We start from the raw sequence: 17500 nt of genomic DNA, 5'->3' as shown, positions 1-17500 counted from the left end.
TGGTGAGGCGGGGGACACCGCGGTTGAGGACAGTACAGGTGTCTGTGAGAGAGGTGTGGGTGTTTGGATGGTGTGTGTAGTGTGTGTGTGTTCAGGTGTGTGTGTAGCGTGTGTGTGTGAGAGCAGGGGTGTGTCCGTCGTCGGACATTGTGATTCACTGTCTGTCGTCGTGGTGCTGGTCATCGTGGTAACCAGTAGAGGTCGATCAGGGGTCAGAGGTGAGGCGATGGTCTGGTCTACATCTCCCAGAGGCAGCTCTGCTGTGGTGAATGGAGAGGAGATGAAGGGATTTGTAGTACCTTTGTAGTCTCTATCTCTGTCAGGACTGAGGGGTGAGGAGGAGGAGAGGGGTGAGTCAGGGAGGGTATGGAGGAGAGGAGAGGAAGAGGAAGAGGAGGAGGAGGAGGAGGAGGAGGAGGAGGAGGAGGAGGAGGAGAGGGGTGAGTCTGGGAGGGTAGGGAGGAGAGGAGAGGAAGAGGAGGAGGAGGAGGAGGAGGAGGAGGAGGAGGAGGAGGAGGAGGAGAGGGGTGAGTCATGGAGGGTAGGGAGGAGAGGAGATGAGGAGGAGGAGGAGGAGGAGGAGAGGGGTGAGTCATGGAGGGTAGGGAGGAGAGGAGAGGAAGAGGAGGAGGAGGAGGAGGAGAGGGGTGAGTCATGGAGGGTAGGGAGGAGAGGAGAGGAGGATGAGGAGGAGGAGAGGGGTGGGTCAGGGGGGAGAGAAGAGGAAGAGTAGAAGGAGGAGAGGGGTGAGTCAGGGGGGAGAGAAGAGGAGGAGGAGGAGGAGGAGGAGAGGGGTGAGTCAGGGAGGGAAGGGAGGAGAGGAGAGGAAGAGGAGGAGGAGGAGGAGGAGGAGAGGGGTGAGTCAAGGGAGGGAAGGGAGGAGAGGAGAGGAGAGGAGGAGGAGGAGGAAAGGGGTGAGTCAGTGGGGGTGTTTGGGGGAGTGTGTGTGGGGTGTGTTAGGATGGGAGGAGTCAGAGTGATTTGTGATGTTAGAGTGTTTGAGGGAGATAGAGATCCACTAGTAATGTCTGTCTCTAAAGAGAATGATGAATCCGTTCCACTGTTGATTTCTGTCCTGGTTGTCTGTCTTTGATTACTTCTGTCTGGATCCGGAGAGGAGGATGTTGGTGTTCGACTAGTGATGTCTGATTCAGGTAGCCCCTCAGTCACAGGTCCGCTGGTCTGACTCAAGGTGACCTCAGAGGTGACCTTTAACCCCTCAGGGTCAGGGGTCATCCCAGGTCCCCTCTCACCCCGCCCTACTCTGACACTCCTGGTGCTCCTCCCCCCAGGGGGCCGGCCCCGCTCCGTCAGCCCAGCCAGGGTGTATCGTTGTGGGGTTAGCGTACGGCCAGGCTTTCCTGGGCCTGCTAGAGGGCTGGAGGTCAGAGAGAGAGGGAGACGCAGGGCTCTGGGGAGGGAGATGGATGGGTCTCTGTGAGAGGTGTGTTGGTCTGTGGGTGAATCTGTAGGTGAGTGTGTGTGTTGGTCTGCGGGTGAGTCTGTGGATGAGTGTGTGGGTGAATCTGTAGGTGAGTGTGTGTGTTGGTCTGCGGGTGAGTCTGTGGATGAGTGTGTGGGTGAGTCTGTGGGTGAGTGTGTGTGTTGGTCTGTGGGTGAGTGTGTGGGTGAGTGTGTGTGTTGGTCTGTGGGTGAGTGTGTGTGTTGGTCTGTGGGTGAGTGTGTGTGTTGGTCCGTGAGTGAGATGTGTGTGTCAGTGTGTGTGTCAGTGTGTGTGTTCATTCCGGCAGGGTCCATGGGTAAGGTGTGTGTGTCCGTGTGTGTGTCTGTGTGTGTGCTCATTCCGGCAGGGTCCATGGGTAAGGTGTGTGTGTCAGTGTGTGTGTCCGTGTGTGTGTTCATTCCGGCAGGGTCCATGGGTAAGGTGTGTGTGTCAGTGTGTGTGTCCGTGTGTGTGTTCATTCCGGCAGGGTCCATGGGTAAGGTGTGTGTGTCAGTGTGTGTGTCCGTGTGTGTGTTCATTCCGGCAGGGTCCATGGGTAAGGTGTGTGTGTTCATTCCGGCAGGGTCCATGGGTAAGGTGTGTGTGTCCGTGTGTGTGTCCGTGTGTGTGCTCATTCCGGCAGGGTCCATGGGTAAGGTGTGTGTGTCCGTGTGTGTGTCCGTGTGTGTGTTCATTCCGGCAGGGTCCATGGGTAAGGTGTGTGTGTCCGTGTGTGTGTTCATTCCGGCAGGGTCCATGGGTAAGGTGTGTGTGTTCATTCCGGCAGGGTCCATGGGTAAGGTGTGTGTGTCCGTGTGTGTGTCCGTGTGTGTGTTCATTCCGGCAGGGTCCATGGGTAAGGTGTGTGTGTTCATTCCGGCAGGGTCCATGGGTAAGGTGTGTGTGTCAGGGTCGCACCCTGTAGTGACGTGGTCAACAGACTGAGGAGTTCCAGACGTATCCCTTCTATTGTCTGGTTCTTCCTCAGGAAGCAGGGGGACTTCCCTATCGGCATGCCCAGCCACGGTGAGCCCCGCCTGGGGAGAGGACCGGGTTGACGGCCCCTGTAGGGTGGGGGTAGAACCAGGGATCCAGTCCAACTCTAAATCTCCCACAAAGCTTTCAGATGGTTGAAGACTGCCCTCATCAACCCTCTCTCCCCTCTCTCCCCCATCACCCCTCTCTCCCATCTCTCCACTCTCTCCTCCATCACCCCTCTCTCCCATCTCTCCCCTCTCTCCCCCATCACCCCTCCGTCCCGTCAGAGTCAACATGTATTTGGTCATGTTCCGGGCAGTTCCATCGCCATTGAAGCTTTCGGAGCGTTGGACTGAAGACACGCCCATCCAAGGGCCTTGACGCTCCGAGGAATTCCAGTCGGCTTCCTGACCTGGAAACCGCAGGAACACACACACACACACACACACACACACACACACACACACACACACACACACACACACACACACATACACACACACACACACACACACACACACACACACACACACACACACACACACACACACACACATACACACACACATACACACACACACACACACACACACACACACACACACACACACACACACACACACACACACACACACACACACACATACACACACACACACACACACACACACACACACACACACACACACACACACACACACACACACACACACACACACACACACACACACACACACACACACACACACACACACACACACACACACACACACACACACACACACACACACACACACACACACACACACACACACACACACACACACACACACACACACACACACAGCAGGTGATAACAGAGTGGAAATAATATAAACACATTCTGTAACAAAACAGAAGCACACACAGACCTGAAACAACGGCCCATGATCAGGTCGGGAAAACAATCAACAGTCACCATAGTAACAGCATAGACACATTCACAAAGCTTCTCAGAGTTCCATCTAGTATCAGCAATTAGAGCTCTGGTCAACAGTAGTCCACTATATAGGGAATAGGGCTCTGGCCTATAGTAGAACCACTATATAGGGAATAGGGCTCTGGTCAACGGTAGTCCACTATATAGGGAATAGGGCTCTGGTCAACAGTAGTCCACTATATAGGGAATAGGGCTCTGGTCAACAGTAGTCCACTATATAGGGAATAGGGTTCTGGTCAACAGTAGTCCACTATATAGGGAATAGGGCTCTGGTCAACGGTAGTCCACTATATAGGGAATAGAGCTCTGGTCAACGGTAGTCCACTATATAGGGAATAGAGCTCTGGTCAACAGTAGTCCACTATATAGGGAATAGGGCTCTGGCCTATAGTAGAACCACTATATAGGGAATAGGGCTCTGGTCAACAGTAGTCCACTATATAGGGAATAGGGCTCTGGTCAACAGTAGTCCACTATATAGGGAATAGGGCTCTGGTCAACAGTAGTCCACTATATAGGGAATAGGGTTCTGGTCAACAGTAGTCCACTATATAGGGAATAGGGCTCTGGCCTATAGTAGAACCACTATATAGGGAATAGAGCTCTGGTCAACAGTAGTCCACTATATAGGGAATAGGGCTCTGGTCAACAGTAGTCCACTATATAGGGAATAGGGCTCTGGTCAACAGTAGTCCACTATATAGGGAATAGGGTTCTGGTCAACAGTAGTCCACTATATAGGGAATAGGGCTCTGGCCTATAGTAGAACCACTATATAGGGAATAGAGCTCTGGTCAACAGTAGTCCACTATATAGGGAATAGGGCTCTGGTCAACAGTAGTCCACTATATAGGGAATAGGGCTCTGGTCAACAGTAGTCCACTATATAGGGAATAGGGTTCTGGTCAACAGTAGTCCACTATATAGGGAATAGGGCTCTGGCCTATAGTAGAACCACTATATAGGGAATAGAGCTCTGGTCAACAGTAGTCCACTATATAGGGAATAGGGCTCTGGTCAACAGTAGTCCACTATATAGGGAATAGGGCTCTGGTCAACAGTAGTCCACTATATAGGGAATAGGGCTCTGGCCTATAGTAGAACCACTATATAGGGAATAGAGCTCTGGTCAACAGTAGTCCACTATATAGGGAATAGGGCTCTGGTCAACAGTAGTCCACTATATAGGTAATAGGGCTCTGGTCAACAGTAGTCCACTATATAGGGAATAGGGCTCTGGTCAACAGTAGTCCACTATATAGGGAATAGGGCTCTGGTCAACAGTAGTCCACTATATAGGGAATAGGGTTCTGGTCAACAGTAGTCCACTATATAGGGAATAGGGCTCTGGCCTATAGTAGAACCACTATATAGGGAATAGAGCTCTGGTCAACAGTAGTCCACTATATAGGGAATAGGGCTCTGGTCAACAGTAGTCCACTATATAGGGAATAGGGCTCTGGTCAACAGTAGTCCACTATATAGGGAATAGGGCTCTGGTCTATAGTAGAACCACTATATAGGGAATAGGGCTCTGGTCAACAGTAGTCCACTATATAGGGAATAGGGCTCTGGTCAACAGTAGTCCACTATATAGGGAATAGGGCTCTGGTCAACAGTAGTCCACTATATAGGGAATAGGGCTCTGGTCTATAGTAGAACCACTATACAGGGAATAGGGCTCTGGTCTATAGTAGTACCACTATATAGGGAATATGGCTCTGGTCTATAGTAGTACCACTATACAGGGAATAGGGCTCTGGTCTATAGTAGTACACTATATAGGTAATAGGGCTCTGGTCAACAGTAGTCCACTATATAGGGAATAGGGCTCTGTTCAACAGTAGTCCACTATATAGGGAATAGGGCTCTGGTCAACAGTAGTCCACTATATAGGGAATAGGGCTCTGGCCTATAGTAGAACCACTATATAGGGAATAGGGCTCTGGTCAACAGTAGTCCACTATATAGGGAATAGGGCTCTGGTCAACAGTAGTCCACTATATAGGGAATAGGGCTCTGGTCAACAGTAGTCCACTATATAGGGAATAGGGCTCTGGCCTATAGTAGAACCACTATATAGGGAATAGAGCTCTGGTCAACAGTAGTCCACTATATAGGGAATAGGGCTCTGGTCAACAGTAGTCCACTATATAGGGAATAGGGCTCTGGTCTATAGTAGTACCACTATATAGGGAATAGGGCTCTGGTCTATAGTAGTTCCACTATATAGGGAATAGGGCTCTGGTCTATAGTAGTACCACTATATAGGGAATATGGCTCTGGTCTATAGTAGTACCACTATACAGGGAATAGGGCTCTGGTCTATAGTAGTACACTATATAGGTAATAGGGCTCTGGTCAACAGTAGTCCACTATATAGGTAATAGGGTCTTTAAGGTCAGGGCGTGACTAAATATATAGATAATAGGGTCTCTAAGGTCAGGGCGTGACTATATAGGGAATAGAGCTCTCTCTCTCTAAGGTCAGGGTGTGACTATATAGTAGTCCACAATATAGGGAATAGAGCTCTCTCTCTCTAAGGTCAGGGCGTGACTATATAGGGAATAGAGCTCTCTCTCTAAGGTCAGGGCGTGACTATATAGGGAATAGAGCTCTCTCTCTAAGGTCAGGGCGTGACTATATAGGGAATAGAGCTCTCTCTCTCTAAGGTCAGGGTGTGACTATATAGGGAATAGAGCTCTCTCTCTAAGGTCAGGGCGTGACTATATAGGGAATAGAGCTCTCTCTCTCTCTAAGGTCAGGGTGTGACTATATAGGGAATAGAGCTCTCTCTCTCTAAGGTCAGGGCGTGACTCTATAGGGAATAGAGCTCTCTCTCTAAGGTCAGGGCGTGACTATATAGGGAATAGAGCTCTCTCTCTCTAAGGTCAGGGTGTGACTATATAAGGAATAGAGCTCTCTCTCTAAGGTCAGGGCGTGACTATATAGGGAATAGAGCTCTCTCTCTAAGGTCAGGGTGTGACTATATAAGGAATAGAGCTCTCTCTCTAAGGTCAGGGCATGACTATATAGTAGTCCACTATATAGGGAATAGAGCTCTCTCTCTCTAAGGTCAGGGTGTGACTATATAGGGAATAGAGCTCTCTCTAAGGTCAGGGCGTGACTATATAGGGAATAGAGCTCTCTAAGGTCAGGGTGTGACTATATAGGGAATAGAGCTCTCTCTCTAAGGTCAGGGCGTGACTATATAGGGAATAGAGCTCTCTCTCTCTAAGGTCAGGGTGTGACTATATAGGGAATAGAGCTCTCTCTCTCTAAGGTCAGGGCATGACTATATAGGGAATAGAGCTCTCTCTCTCTAAGGTCAGGGTGTGACTATATAGGGAATAGAGCTTTCTCTCTAAGGTCAGGGCGTGACTATATAGGGAATAGAGCTCTCTCTCTCTAAGGTCAGGGTGTGACTATATAGGGAATAGAGCTATCTCTCTCTAAGGTCAGGGCGTGACTATATAAGGAATAGAGCTCTCTCTCTAAGGTCAGGGCGTGACTATATAGGGAATAGAGCTCTCTCTCTCTAAGGTCAGGGTGTGACTATATAGGGAATAGAGCTCTCTCTCTAAGGTCAGGGCGTGACTATATAGGGAATAGAGCTCTCTCTCTCTCTAAGGTCAGGGTGTGACTATATAGGGAATAGAGCTCTCTCTCTCTAAGGTCAGGGTGTGACTATATAGGGAATAGAGCTCTCTCTCTCTCTAAGGTCAGGGTGTGACTATATAGGGAATAGAGCTCTCTCTCTCTAAGGTCAGGGTGTGACTATATAGGGAATAGAGCTTTCTCTCTAAGGTCAGGGCGTGACTATATAGGGAATAGAGCTCTCTCTCTCTAAGGTCAGGGTGTGACTATATAGGGAATAGAGCTCTCTCTCTCTAAGGTCAGGGTGTGACTATATAGGGAATAGAGCTCTCTCTCTAAGGTCAGGGTGTGACTATATAGGGAATAGAGCTCTCTCTCTCTAAGGTCAGGGTGTGACTATATAGGGAATAGAGCTCTCTCTCTAAGGTCAGGGCGTGACTATATAGGGAATAGAGCTCTATCTCTCTCTAAGGTCAGGGCGTGACTATATAGGGAATAGAGCTCTCTCTCTCTAAGGTCAGGGTGTGACTATATAGGGAATAGAGCTCTCTCTCTAAGGTCAGGGTGTGACTATATAGGGAATAGAGCTCTCTCTCTAAGGTCAGGGCGTGACTATATAGGGAATAGAGCTCTCTCTCTCTAAGGTCAGGGCGTAACTATATAGGGAATAGAGCTCTCTCTCTAAGGTCAGGGGGTGACTATATAGGGAATAGAGCTCTCTCTCTAAGGTCAGGGTGTGACTATATAGGGAATAGAGCTCTCTCTCTAAGGTCAGGGCGTGACTATATAGGGAATAGAGCTCTCTCTCTAAGGTCAGGGTGTGACTATATAGGGAGTAGAGCTCTCTCTCTAAGGTCAGGGTGTGACTATATAGGGAATAGAGCTCTCTCTCTCTAAGGTCAGGGTGTGACTATATAGGGAATAGAGCTCTCTCTCTAAGGTCAGGGTGTGACTATATAGGGAGTAGAGCTCTCTCTCTAAGGTCAGGGTGTGACTATATAGGGAATAGAGCTCTCTCTCTCTAAGGTCAGGGTGTGACTATATAGGGAATAGAGCTCTCTCTCTCTAAGGTCAGGGTGTGACTATATAGGGAATAGAGCTCTCTCTCTCTAAGGTCAGGGTGTGACTATATAGGGAATAGAGCTCTCTCTCTCTAAGGTCAGGGCGTGACTATATAGGGAATAGAGCTTTCTCTCTAAGGTCAGGGTGTGACTATATAGGGAATAGAGCTCTCTCTCTCTCTAAGGTCAGGGCGTGACTATATAGGGAATAGAGCTCTCTCTCTAAGGTCAGGGCGTGACTACATAGGGAATAGAGCTCTCTCTCTAAGGTCAGGGCGTGACTATATAGGGAATAGAGCTCTCTCTCTAAGGTCAGGGCGTGACTATATAGGGAATAGAGCTCTCTCTCTAAGGTCAGGGCGTGACTATATAGGGAATAGAGCTCTCTCTAAGGTCAGGCGTGACTATATAGGGAATAGAGCTCTCTCTCTAAGGTCAGGGTGTGACTATATAGGGAGTAGAGCTCTCTCTCTAAGGTCAGGGTGTGACTATATAGGGAATAGAGCTCTCTCTCTCTAAGGTCAGGGTGTGACTATATAGGGAATAGAGCTCTCTCTCTCTAAGGTCAGGGTGTGACTATATAGGGAGTAGAGCTCTCTCTCTAAGGTCAGGGTGTGACTATATAGGGAATAGAGCTCTCTCTCTCTAAGGTCAGGGTGTGACTATATAGGGAATAGAGCTCTCTCTCTCTAAGGTCAGGGCGTGACTATATAGGGAATAGAGCTCTCTCTCTAAGGTCAGGGCGTGACTATATAGGGAATAGAGCTCTCTCTCTCTAAGGTCAGGGTGTGACTATATTGGGAATAGAGCTCTCTCTCTAAGGTCAGGGCGTGACTATATAGGGAATAGAGCTCTCTCTCTCTCTAAGGTCAGGGTGTGACTATATAGGGAATAGAGCTCTCTCTCTAAGGTCAGGGTGTGACTATATAGGGAATAGAGCTCTCTCTCTCTAAGGTCAGGGTGTGACTATATAGGGAATAGAGCTCTCTCTCTAAGGTCAGGGCGTGACTATATAGGGAATAGAGCTCTATTTCTCTCTAAGGTCAGGGCGTGACTATATAGGGAATAGAGCTCTCTCTCTCTAAGGTCAGGGTGTGACTATATAGGGAATAGAGCTCTCTCTCTAAGGTCAGGGTGTGACTATATAGGGAATAGAGCTCTCTCTCTAAGGTCAGGGCGTGACTATATAGGGAATAGAGCTCTCTCTCTCTAAGGTCAGGGCGTAACTATATAGGGAATAGAGCTCTCTCTCTAAGGTCAGGGCGTGACTATATAGGGAATAGAGCTCTCTCTCTCTAAGGTCAGGGTGTGACTATATAGGGAATAGAGCTCTCTCTCTAAGGTCAGGGCGTGACTATATAGGGAATAGAGCTCTCTCTCTCTAAGGTCAGGGCGTGACTATATAGGGAATAGAGCTCTAACTATAAGGTCAGGGGGTGACTATATAGGGAATAGAGCTCTCTCTCTCTAAGGTCAGGGTGTGACTATATAGGGAATAGAGCTCTCTCTCTAAGGTCAGGGCGTGACTATATAGGGAATAGAGCTCTCTCTCTAAGGTCAGGGTGTGACTATATAGGGAGTAGAGCTCTCTCTCTAAGGTCAGGGTGTGACTATATAGGGAATAGAGCTCTCTCTCTCTAAGGTCAGGGTGTGACTATATAGGGAATAGAGCTCTCTCTCTCTAAGGTCAGGGTGTGACTATATAGGGAGTAGAGCTCTCTCTCTAAGGTCAGGGTGTGACTATATAGGGAATAGAGCTCTCTCTCTCTAAGGTCAGGGTGTGACTATATAGGGAATAGAGCTCTCTCTCTAAGGTCAGGGTGTGACTATATAGGGAATAGAGCTCTCTCTCTCTAAGGTCAGGGTGTGACTATATAGGGAATAGAGCTCTCTCTCTCTAAGGTCAGGGCGTGACTATATAGGGAATAGAGCTTTCTCTCTAAGGTCAGGGTGTGACTATATAGGGAATAGAGCTCTCTCTCTCTAAGGTCAGGGCGTGTGACTATATAGGGAATAGAGCTCTCTCTAAGGTCAGGGCGTGACTACATAGGGAATAGAGCTCTCTCTCTAAGGTCAGGGCGTGACTATATAGGGAATAGAGCTCTCTCTCTCTAAGGTCAGGCGTGACTATATAGGGAATAGAGCTCTCTCTCTAAGGTCAGGGCGTGACTATATAGGGAATAGAGCTCTCTCTCTAAGGTCAGGGCGTAACTATATAGGGAATAGAGCTCTCTCTCTAAGGTCAGGCGTGACTATATAGGGAATAGAGCTCTCTCTCTCTAAGGTCAGGGTGTGACTATATAGGGAATAGAGCTCTCTCTCTAAGGTCAGGGCGTGACTATATAGGGAATAGAGCTCTCTCTCTAAGGTCAGGGCGTGACTATATAGGGAATAGAGCTCTCTCTAAGGTCAGGGTGTGACTATATAGGGAGTAGAGCTCTCTCTCTAAGGTCAGGGTGTGACTATATAGGGAATAGAGCTCTCTCTCTCTAAGGTCAGGGTGTGACTATATAGGGAATAGAGCTCTCTCTCTCTAAGGTCAGGGTGTGACTATATAGGGAATAGAGCTCTCTCTCTCTAAGGTCAGGGCGTGACTATATAGGGAATAGAGCTTTCTCTCTAAGGTCAGGGTGTGACTATATAGGGAATAGAGCTCTCTCTCTCTCTAAGGTCAGGGCGTGACTATATAGGGAATAGAACTCTCTCTCTAAGGTCAGGGCGTGACTATATAGGGAATAGAGCTCTCTCTCTAAGGTCAGGGCGTGACTACATAGGGAATAGAGCTCTCTCTCTAAGGTCAGGGCGTGACTATATAGGGAATAGAGCTCTCTCTCTCTAAGGTCAGGGCGTGACTATATAGGGAATAGAGCTCTCTCTCTAAGGTCAGGGCGTGACTATATAGGGAATAGAGCTCTCTCTCTCTAAGGTCAGGGCGTAACTATATAGGGAATAGAGCTCTCTCTCTAAGGTCAGGGCGTGACTATATAGGGAATAGAGCTCTCTCTCTCTAAGGTCAGGGTGTGACTATATAGGGAATAGAGCTCTCTCTCTAAGGTCAGGGCGTGACTATATAGGGAATAGAGCTCTCTCTAAGGTCAGGCGTGACTATATAGGGAATAGAGCTCTCTCTCTAAGGTCAGGGTGTGACTATATAGGGAGTAGAGCTCTCTCTCTAAGGTCAGGGTGTGACTATATAGGGAATAGAGCTCTCTCTCTCTAAGGTCAGGGTGTGACTATATAGGGAATAGAGCTCTCTCTCTCTAAGGTCAGGGTGTGACTATATAGGGAATAGAGCTCTCTCTCTAAGGTCAGGGCGTGACTATATAGGGAATAGAGCTTTCTCTCTAAGGTCAGGGTGTGACTATATAGGGAATAGAGCTCTCTCTCTCTCTAAGGTCAGGGCGTGACTATATAGGGAATAGAACTCTCTCTCTAAGGTCAGGGCGTGACTATATAGGGAATAGAGCTCTCTCTCTAAGGTCAGGGCGTGACTATATAGGGAATAGAGCTCTCTCTCTCTAAGGTCAGGGTGTGACTATATTGGGAATAGAGCTCTCTCTCTAAGGTCAGGGCGTGACTATATAGGGAATAGAGCTCTCTCTCTCTCTAAGGTCAGGGTGTGACTATATAGGGAATAGAGCTCTCTCTCTAAGGTCAGGGTGTGACTATATAGGGAATAGAGCTCTCTCTCTAAGGTCAGGGTGTGACTATATAGGGAATAGAGCTCTCTCTCTAAGGTCAGGGCGTGACTATATAGGGAATAGAGCTCTCTCTCTCTCTAAGGTCAGGGCGTGACTATATAGGGAATAGAGCTCTCTCTCTCTAAGGTCAGGGTGTGACTATATAGGGAATAGAGCTCTCTCTAAGGTCAGGGTGTGACTATATAGGGAATAGAGCTCTCTCTCTAAGGTCAGGGCGTGACTATATAGGGAATAGAGCTCTCTCTCTCTAAGGTCAGGGCGTAACTATATAGGGAATAGAGCTCTCTCTCTAAGGTCAGGGGGTGACTATATAGGGAATAGAGCTCTCTCTCTAAGGTCAGGGTGTGACTATATAGGGAATAGAGCTCTCTCTCTAAGGTCAGGCGTGACTATATAGGGAATAGAGCTCTCTCTCTAAGGTCAGGGTGTGACTATATAGGGAGTAGAGCTCTCTCTAAGGTCAGGGTGTGACTATATAGGGAATAGAGCTCTCTCTCTAAGGTCAGGGTGTGACTATATAGGGAATAGAGCTCTCTCTCTCTAAGGTCAGGGTGTGACTATATAGGGAGTAGAGCTCTCTCTCTAAGGTCAGGGTGTGACTATATAGGGAATAGAGCTCTCTCTCTCTAAGGTCAGGGTGTGACTATATAGGGAATAGAGCTCTCTCTCTCTAAGGTCAGGGTGTGACTATATAGGGAATAGAGCTCTCTCTCTCTAAGGTCAGGGTGTGACTATATAGGGAATAGAGCTCTCTCTCTCTAAGGTCAGGGCGTGACTATATAGGGAATAGAGCTTTCTCTCTAAGGTCAGGGTGTGACTATATAGGGAATAGAGCTCTCTCTCTCTCTAAGGTCAGGGCGTGACTATATAGGGAATAGAGCTCTCTCTCTAAGGTCAGGCGTGACTACATAGGGAATAGAGCTCTCTCTCTAAGGTCAGGGCGTGACTATATAGGGAATAGAGCTCTCTCTCTCTAAGGTCAGGGCGTGACTATATAGGGAATAGAGCTCTCTCTCTAAGGTCAGGGCGTGACTATATAGGGAATAGAGCTCTCTCTCTCTAAGGTCAGGGCGTAACTATATAGGGAATAGAGCTCTCTCTCTAAGGTCAGGCGTGACTATATAGGGAATAGAGCTCTCTCTCTCTAAGGTCAGGGTGTGACTATATAGGGAATAGAGCTCTCTCTCTAAGGTCAGGGCGTGACTATATAGGGAATAGAGCTCTCTCTCTAAGGTCAGGGTGTGACTATATAGGGAGTAGAGCTCTCTCTCTAAGGTCAGGGTGTGACTATATAGGGAATAGAGCTCTCTCTCTCTAAGGTCAGGGTGTGACTATATAGGAAATAGAGCTCTCTCTCTAAGGTCAGGGTGTGACTATATAGGGAGTAGAGCTCTCTAAGGTCAGGGTGTGACTATATAGGGAATAGAGCTCTCTCTCTCTAAGGTCAGGGTGTGACTATATAGGGAATAGAGCTCTCTCTCTCTAAGGTCAGGGTGTGACTATATAGGGAATAGAGCTCTCTCTCTCTAAGGTCAGGGTGTGACTATATAGGGAATAGAGCTCTCTCTCTCTAAGGTCAGGCGTGACTATATAGGGAATAGAGCTTTCTCTCTAAGGTCAGGGTGTGACTATATAGGGAATAGAGCTCTCTCTCTCTCTAAGGTCAGGGCGTGACTATATAGGGAATAGAACTCTCTCTAAGGTCAGGGCGTGACTATATAGGGAATAGAGCTCTCTCTCTAAGGTCAGGGCGTGACTATATAGGGAATAGAGCTCTCTCTCTCTAAGGTCAGGGTGTGACTATATTGGGAATAGAGCTCTCTCTCTCTCTAAGGTCAGGGTGTGACTATATAGGGAATAGAGCTCTCTCTCTAAGGTCAGGGCGTGACTATATAGTAGTCCACTATATAGGGAACAGGGTACCGTTTGTTCCCATGACTAACCTGTAGAGAACAGCTGTAAGTTGAGAGCTGGTGGGTCTCAGGACCCTCCAGGTGACTACAGCTTTACCACGGCCCAGGAGGAGAGCCCTCTGCCCGGCCACCAACCACCGCTGCTCCCCGCTGGCTCCACAGAGCACCGTGACCTCTGGCCCCCGGTCCACAGACACCCGCTGCTCCCCGCTGGCTCCACAGAGCACCGTGACCTCTGGCCCCCGGCCACCAACCCCTGCTGCCCCCCGCTGGCTCCACAGAGCACCGTGACCTCTGGCCCCCGTCCACAGACACCCGCTGCTCCCCGCTGGCTCCACAGAGCACCGTGACCTCTGGCCCCCGTCCACAGACACCCGCTGCCCCCGCTGGCTCCACAGAGCACCGTGACCTCTGGCCCCCGGCCACCAACCCCGCTGCCCCCGCTGGCTCCACAGAGCACCGTGACCTCTGGCCCCCGGCCACCAACCCCCGCTGCTCCCCGCTGGCTCCACAGAGCACCGTGACCTCTGGCCCCCGTCCACAGACACCCGCTGCTCCCCGCTGGCTCCACAGAGCACCGTGACCTCTGCCCGGCCACCAACCCCCGCTGCTCCCCGCTGGCTCCACAGAGCACCGTGACCTCTGCCCGGCCACCAACCTCCGCTGCTCCCCGCTGGCTCCACAGAGCACCGTGACCTCTGGCCCCCGTCCACAGAAACCCGCTGCTCCCCGCTGGCTCCACAGAGCACCGCGACCTCTGGCCCCCGGTCCACAGATACCCGCTGCTCCCCGCTGGCTCCACAGAGCACCGTGACCTCTGGCCCCCGTCCACAGACACCCGCTGCTCCCCGCTGGCTCCACAGAGCACCGTGACCTCTGCCCGGCCACCAACCCCCGCTGCTCCCCGCTGGCTCCACAGAGCACCGTGACCTCTGGCCCCCGTCCACAGAAACCCGCTGCTCCCCGCTGGCTCCACAGAGCACCGCGACCTCTGGCCCCCGGTCCACAGACACCCGCTCCAGCCGTACTGTCCCGTTAGCAGGGACACCTATAACCCAGGTGACTATATAGACTACATAGACAATATAGACTACAGGCCTACTGACAGACTATATAGACTACAGGTCTGACTGATAGACTACAGGCCTACTGATAGACTATATAGACTACAGGCCTACTGATAGACTATATAGACTACAGGCCTACTGATAGACTATATAGACTACAGGCCTACTGATAGACTATATAGACTACAGGCCTACTGATAGACTATATAGACTACAGGCCTACTGATAGACTATATAGACTACAGGCCTACTGATAGACTATATAGACTACAGGCCTACTGATAGACTACAGGCCTACTGATAGACTATATAGACTACAGGCCTACTGATAGACTACAGGCTTACTGATAGACTATATAGACTAAAGACCTACTGATAGACTATATAGACTACAGGCCCTACTGATAGACTACAGGTCTACTGATAGACTATATAGACCACAGGCCCTACTGATAGACTATATAGACTACATAGACCATATAGACTACAGGCCTACTGACAGACTATATAGACTACAGGTCCGACTGATAGACTACAGGCCTACTGATAGACTATATAGACTACAGGCCTACTGATAGACTATATAGACTACAGGCCCTACTGATAGACTACAGGTCTACTGATAGACTATATAGACCACAGGCCCTACTGATAGACTATATAGACTACAGGCCTACTGATAGAGTATATAGACTACAGGCCTACTGATAGACTATATAGACTACAGGCCTACTAATAGACTATATAGACTACAGGTCCGACTGATAGACTACAGGCCTACTGATAGACTATATAGACTACAGGCCTACTGATAGACTATATAGACTACAGGCCCTACTGATAGACTACAGGTCTACTGATAGACTATATAGACCACAGGCCCTACTGATAGACTATATAGACTACAGGCCTACTGATAGAGTATATAGACTACAGGCCTACTGATAGACTATATAGGCTACAGGCCTACTGATAGACTATATAGACTACAGGCCTACTGATAGACTATATAGGCTACAGGCCTACTGATAGACTATACAGACTACAGGCCTACTGATAGACTATATAGACTACAGGCCTACTGATAGACTACAGGCCTACTGATAGACTATATAGACTACAGGCCTACTGATAGACTATATAGACTACTGGCCTACTGATAGACTATATAGACTACAGGCCCTACTGATAGACTACAGGCCTACTGATAGACTATATAGACTACAGGCCTACTGATAGACTATATAGACTACAGGCCTACTGATAGACTATATAGACTACAGGCCCTACTGATAGACTATATAGACTACAGGCCTACTGATAGACTATATAGACTACAGGCCTACTGATAGACTATATAGACTACAGGCCTACTGATAGACTATATAGGCTACAGGCCTACTGATAGACTATATAGACTACAGGCCTACTGATAGACTATATAGACTACAGGCCTACTGATAGACTATATAGACTACAGGCCTACTTATAGACTACAGGCATACTGATAGAGTATATAGACTACAGGCCTACTGATAGACTATATAGACTACAGGCCCTACTGATAGACTATATAGACTACAGGCCTACTTATAGACTACAGGCCTACTGATAGAGTATATAGACTACAGGCCTACTGATAGACTATATAGACTATAGGCCTACTGATAGACTATATAGACTACAGGACTACGGATAGAAACATACCTTCTACAGTCAATCAACTATATAGACTGCAGGCCTACTGATAGACTACAGGCCTACTGATAGACTATATAGACTACAGGCCTACTGATAGACTATATAGACTACAGGCCTACTGATAGAGTATATAGACTACAGGCCTACTGATAGACTATATAGACTACAGGCCTACTGATAGACTACAGGCCTACTGATAGACTATATAGACTACAGGCCTACTGATAGACTATATAGACTACAGGCCTACTGTTAGACTATATAGACTAGGTACATTCCATACCTGTTATAACCTGTCTAGAACAATAAACAGGTACATTTCATACCTGTTATAACCTGTTATAACCTGTCTAGGACAATAAACAGGTACATTCCATACCTGTTATAACCTGTCTATGACAATAAACAGGGACATTCCATACCTGTTATAACCTGTCTAGAACAATAAACAGGGACATTCCATACCTGTTATAACCTGCCTAGAACAATAAACAGGGACATTCCATACCTGTTATAACCTGTCTAGGACAATAAAGTCAACGACTTATAGAAGTAAACGTTTCTAAAAGTCAATCACTGTCACTCCTCCTGGGGCGGCAGGGTAGCTTGGTGGTCGGAGCATTGGGTTGGTAACCGAAAGGTTGCAAGTTCAAATCCCTGAGCTGACAAGGTACAAATCAGTCGTTCTGCCCATGAACAAGCCTAGTTAAATAAAGGTAAAGTAAAAAAAATAAAAACTCCGCCACCTTCCCCCAACAAACAAAAAAAATATGATTGGCAAGTAGCCTAGCGATTAGAGCGTTGGACTAGCAACCGAAAGGTTGCTAGATCGAATTCCCCGAGCTGACAAGGTAAAAACCTGCCATTCTGCCCCTCAACAAGACCGTTAACCCACTGTTTCTAGACCATCATTAGAAATAAGAATGTGTTCTTAATTGACTTGCCTCGTTAATAAAGGTTAAAAAACAACAACAAAAGAAAGAAAACCGACCCTCTCCTCTTCTGGCCTCTCCTGTAATCTAATTAGTTTGGTTTAACAGGCCAGGCGCTATAAACATC

The 17500-nt window shown here is 48.3% G+C and overlaps 1 protein-coding gene across 1 annotated transcript in view; it reads right to left on the bottom strand.

The window, feature by feature from the left end:
* LOC135529985 (mucin-2-like) overlaps window positions 1-855 on the bottom strand; it is a gene marked incomplete at its 5' end in the record, with an annotated part of 23673 nt that extends 22818 nt beyond the window's left edge. The window contains one exon of the mRNA XM_064958382.1: window positions 1-855. This exon is cut by the window's left edge and continues 604 nt beyond it. Coding sequence (XP_064814454.1) covers window positions 1-855 — 855 coding nt within the window.
* Between the last annotated feature and the right edge of the window lie 16645 nt (window positions 856-17500).

This window comes from Oncorhynchus masou, unplaced genomic scaffold (assembly GCF_036934945.1).
Source record: "Oncorhynchus masou masou isolate Uvic2021 unplaced genomic scaffold, UVic_Omas_1.1 unplaced_scaffold_1227, whole genome shotgun sequence".
NCBI lineage: Eukaryota > Metazoa > Chordata > Actinopteri > Salmoniformes > Salmonidae > Oncorhynchus > Oncorhynchus masou.
The sequence above is the reverse complement of the archived record's forward strand: the minus strand, read 5'-3'. Positions and strand labels throughout refer to the sequence as shown.